This window comes from Fukomys damarensis, unplaced genomic scaffold (assembly GCF_012274545.1).
Source record: "Fukomys damarensis isolate Sample0158 unplaced genomic scaffold, DMR_v1.0_HiC HiC_scaffold_19, whole genome shotgun sequence".
In the NCBI taxonomy this organism is placed as follows: domain Eukaryota; kingdom Metazoa; phylum Chordata; class Mammalia; order Rodentia; family Bathyergidae; genus Fukomys; species Fukomys damarensis.
The window spans coordinates 62,310,563-62,315,312 of NW_022900931.1; the positions used below are offsets into that span (position 1 = coordinate 62,310,563).

The 4,750-nt window shown below is 51.1% G+C and overlaps 1 protein-coding gene across 6 annotated transcripts in view; it reads right to left on the minus strand.

Moving 5' to 3' along the window:
- Ercc1 (ERCC excision repair 1, endonuclease non-catalytic subunit) overlaps positions 1–1,669 on the minus strand; it is a 10,780-nt gene extending 9,111 nt beyond the window's left edge. Inside the window, exons 1-2 of one of the 6 annotated variants that reach the window (XM_010614620.3) lie at positions 1,424–1,669; positions 1,054–1,165 (exon numbers count right to left, since the gene is read on the minus strand). In XM_010614620.3, coding sequence (XP_010612922.1) covers positions 1,054–1,158 — 105 coding nt within the window. In that variant the 5' untranslated portion in view covers positions 1,159–1,165; positions 1,424–1,669. The other 5 variants (XM_010614619.3, XM_010614622.3, XM_010614621.3 and 2 more) reach the window with 5 other exon arrangements.
- Between the last annotated feature and the right edge of the window lie 3,081 nt (positions 1,670–4,750).

The window sequence follows — 4,750 nt, forward strand, 5'->3', positions numbered from 1 at the left end:
AAAAAAAAAAAAAAAAGTTAAAAAAAATCACTGGTTCCAGCCACTATTGTCTTTCCCTTGGAAGTCAACTGCTTATCCCACAAATATGTTCTCTAAGTCATCATGTCCCTCCTCTGCCCAGAGGCTGTGCGTGGCTCCTGCCTCTGAGCAAAAGCCAAAGCTGTCACAGAGCCCACAAGGTTTCAGATCTGCTCTGCCTCTTCACCACTTCCCCCTTGCTTTCTTACTCCAGCTTTATCTTTGCCAGCAAACCCGGCAGGCTCCCTCTGACCTCAGGGTCCTTGCACTGGCCAGTGTAGTTCCTCCCGCACATCTGTGCTGCCCTCTCCCTCACCTTTTTTGTGCCCCTAAGGGGTCACCTTCTTCCTACTCAGGAGCTCCGCCCCCAGCAACCCTATATCTTTCACCCCCTTCTTTTCCTACGTAAGCATATAGGTAGTTAGTATTCTGGAACCACCTGACTTCTGTGCGAAGATTTCAGTGTTGCGAGGTCCCTCGCTTTACCCAAAGATGCCAAAAGTGCAGCTTTTTTAAAAATTGCAAAATCTTCCACTGCTTGAATGTCAGCCACAAATTCATATTGAAAATCCAAGGTGCTGACCATGTAAGACACACAGCAGGACTCTGCCTCCAAATTAAAAATTAAAAAGGACTGGGGATGTAGCTCAATGGGAAGTCCCTGGGTTCAATTCCTAGTACTTTTAAAAAGAAAAGAAAAACACTTAACCTTCTCTTAGAACCACCCTGTTTTTGTTTGTTTGGTTGGTTGGTTAGGTTTTTTGAGACAGGGTCTTCCCTTGAACTTGTGGTGATCCTCCAGCCTCTGCCTCGGAGCGCTGGGATTACAGCGTTACCATGCTCGACACCACCCTGTCATTTTACAGATGGGGAAACTGAGACCTGTAGAGGACAATGGACCGTTTCCCCAAGGTGACTCAGGTCCTCAAGTCTCCTAATTCATCTGTGCTCCAAAAGCCATGGTTTTTGTCCCCCTTCCTTCCATCACCGTCCCCAGCCTCCCAACGGTCCCCGGCCCCGATCGCCTCGTCCTACCCCCGGGGGAGGCACTGCATCCTCGTCCAACGGGACGTCAAACTTCTTCCTCGCGGGAGGCCCTGAAGGCTGCGGCGCCCCCTCCTCGCTCTTCTCAGGGTCCATCTGGGGCCTGAGAGGAAAGACGTGAAGGCAGGAGCTAGTGAGGGATCGGCATCTGCACCCTGTTCTCCCAGCAGGAACCCCCCACTCACAGCCATCCCCCCACCGATAAAATTCCAGCGCTCCTCGGCATTACGCCCCCCCCCACGCACCGGTACCTAAATCCCCGCCCACCTTGGGCTCGCTCCGCCTCTCGAGGGCCCCTAGTTCTATTCGCTCCGCCCCCACTATCCCCGCGGGCTGCTGGCCGGGCCTCCAGACCTTGCACCTTGACACCTTCCCGCGCCAGGTCACGGCCGTCTCTCAGACAGTACAGTGATTGGCCTGCGCGGCTGCCAATCACTATCGTGGTCTCCACGTCCTGCCCCTCTATCCGGTATCTCTGGGTCTCAGCCCTGCGATAACTCACTCAATCGACCCCAGAACTAGCTGGGGGAAAATGCGGGAGAATCGAGGCGTTCCACCGCCAGCTCGGGCAGTGCAGCCCCTAGCTCGCCGCACTTCCGGCCTCTCTGGCCCACAACCTCCCTCACTGCTCCCTACGGAGGTAGAGCATAGAGAGGCGCTGGCCCTGCGCTGCTCTCTATGATTATGGAGGACTGTGGAGGTTGGGGGAAGAAAGAGGCGTGAGTCTATGGGCTGGAGAGTCTCAGGTGCCAAACGATTTTGTTCCAGTGTCCTCTTGAGCGCCTCCGTGTTCCCCAGCTCCAGATAGGGCTCACTGGAGAAGAGGCGGCGGGAGATACAACTAACTCCCCACGCTCAGTACGTAGAGAATTGAGTTTGACTCCCAAGTCTTCCATTGACTTGGCCTCAGCTCCCCGCTCATTCATTTTTTTCTTACAGTCCCACAAGCCCCTCCCGGATGCCTGGGATTGTGTGGGGCGGTGGTAGTGACACTTGGGCTTCCAGTGGGAGAGACAGTGACAACGTGACGACCCCCGTGGGCAGCGATGGGCTGGGGACCCCACAGGGCGGTGGGATGGGTGGGCGAGAGCACCTGATCCAAGCCATCGTCAGGAAGGAATCTAGAAGGAAGGGACATCGCAGCTGGGCCCGGAGTGAGTTAGTATTAGTCATTTCCTGAGAGGGTTAGTATCACACTGTTCCAACTCGAGGCTCTCTGATTAGTGAGGAAATAGGACTTCTTTGAGAAAGGTGATTGGTCTTGTTTATTTGTGCTCTATGAACTGCTTGCTCACGTCCTTTGCCCACTTTTTAAATGGGTTAGATGTCTTTTTATTACATTTAATTTATAGGAGTACTTTTTGGATGCTAGTTCTAATTCTTAGTCAGCTCCATATATTGAAAACGTTTCCTCCTAATTTGACTTTTTTTTTCTTTTTGGACAGAGTCTCGCTATCTAGTTCAGGCTGTCCTTGAACTCACTGTGTAGTCCAGGCTAGCTTCAAACTCGTGGTGATCCTCCTGCCTCAGCCTCCCAAGCGTTGTCATTACAGGTGTGTGCTGCCATACTGGGCCCTAGTTGGTGCTCTGTATTTCAGTACTAGATATTGAACCCAGATCCTTTGCAATGACCTACATTCCCAGCGTTTCCACCCTACCTACCTTCTTTCTTTCCTTTCCTTTTGAAAAGGGATCTCCTTAAATTGCTAAATTGCCCAAACTGGACCTGAACTTTCCATCCCCTACCTCAGTTTCCCAGCGCACACCAGGACACATAGTTCATTTGGACGTTTTTAGTGTTTATTCACACTGCTTTGTCTGTTTCCTCCTGACCTTTGTTCTTGGTGTGTTCTTTTAAGAGATCTTTCAAATTCCAAGGACATAAGTACATATACATTTATTGCTTTTTAAAAACACTTTTCCCCAGGTGTAGTGGCTCACACCTGTGATCCCAGTACTTGGAAGGCTGAAGCAGGGGAATTCTGAATGTTAGCCCAGCCTGGACTACAAAGTGAGTTCAAGTCCAGCCCCAACTACATAGCAAGACCTTGTCTCAAAATACAAAAAAAAAAAAAAAATCCCATTTTATATGTATACCAGCCATACTGGGTTAAGGTCCACCCTATGAATTCATTTTAATTTAATCACTTCCATAAAGACCCTCTTTCTAAATAAGATCACATACTGAAGTACTGGGGGGAGTAGGACTTGAGCACATCTTTTGGGGGGCATGATTCAACTCATTCTCTATTTCTTTTTCTTCAATGCTGGTGATTGAATTCGGGGTTTCACATATAAGTGCTGTACCACTGAGCTGCACCCCAGCTCTCTTCTCTACTAATTTTTTGGGAGCCTGGGAGTAAATAGTCATTTTCTGAATCTTGTCGAAATTTCTCTCTCTCTCTCTCTCTCTCTCTCTCTCTCTCTCTCTCTCTCTCTCTCTCTGTCTCTCCCTCTCTTTCTCTGCCTGGTACTGGGGTTGGAATCCAGAGCTTCCTGCATGCTCAGCAAGTCCTGTCTGTACCACTGAGCTGCACCCCAGCCCTTCTTTTTGTTTCGTTTCGTTTTTGCTTTTGTTTTTTGAGACAGGGTCTCACTATGTAGTTGAGACTGACCTGGAACTCATTATGTAGCCCAGGCTGGTCTCGAACTCACAGCGATCCTCCTACCTCAGCCTCCTGAGTGCTGGGATTACAGGTGTACGCCACCACACCCAGCCACCCAGTCCTTTTTAAACTTTTAGTTTGAGGTGGAATTTCATTAAATTGCCCAAGTTGATCTCAAACTTGTGGATCCTCCTCCTTCCTTGCCCGCCAAGTAGCGGGGATAACAAAACCCTACTTTGTAGGGGAAATATATATATAGTTGCTCAGGCTGGCCAAGAAATGGCCAGCCTTAAACTTGCAACTCCCGCTGGTCCCGCGAGAGGGCGCCAGCTCCTCTCAGGAAAATTGGAAGTTTCCGGCGGAGGTGACTGGAAGCGCTACTGCCGGGACCGGACCCCCAAAAGACAGCTACAGGCCGTTTCCCTCTCCCACCCTTTTCCTCCGCCAAGAAACTGGGGCAAAGGCCCCACCGCGTCTGGCTAATGTTTCTCTGAGTCAGCGTGTATGCGTTAAAGGCAGTGGAAAAGTTGTCCTCGGTTCTAGGTTACTCTTGGAAATTTTTTCAAATTAAATTAAATTTTATTTTGTCCCATTCAGCCCTCCCCTCACCCATGTACAAAAGCTTTGTTTCCATTTTTCCTTCTATTTTTCACTTTTTTCCTTGTCCCTTTCTCCCTCCCAATCAAATTTTTTAGGCTTGAAGTCACTAGGTAGCCCAGGTTGGTCTCTAACTCCCAGCAATCCTCCTGCCTCAGCCTCCCGAGTGCTGGAACCACAGGCGAGCGCCACCACCCTCAGCTACTCCTGACTTTATTTCCACTCTGAATCCCAACACTGAACCTTCGATTCCCAGATCCCAGTCTCCGCGGTTCTCAGCACGGCGCCTTCGGGCCCCCCGCCGTCCACACTCGCACTCGTGCCCTGGGTCCCGACCCCCGAGTTCACAGTCCCCTCCAAAACTCGGCCTCGGCGCCGCTCCCCCTCCCAGACCTGCTCCTGTCCCGACGTCGGGTCCCCTGTGCGCTCCGGGATGGCGATCTCGGGGTCCCCCCGCGGAGTCCGAGAGCGGGGCTCTGGGATGG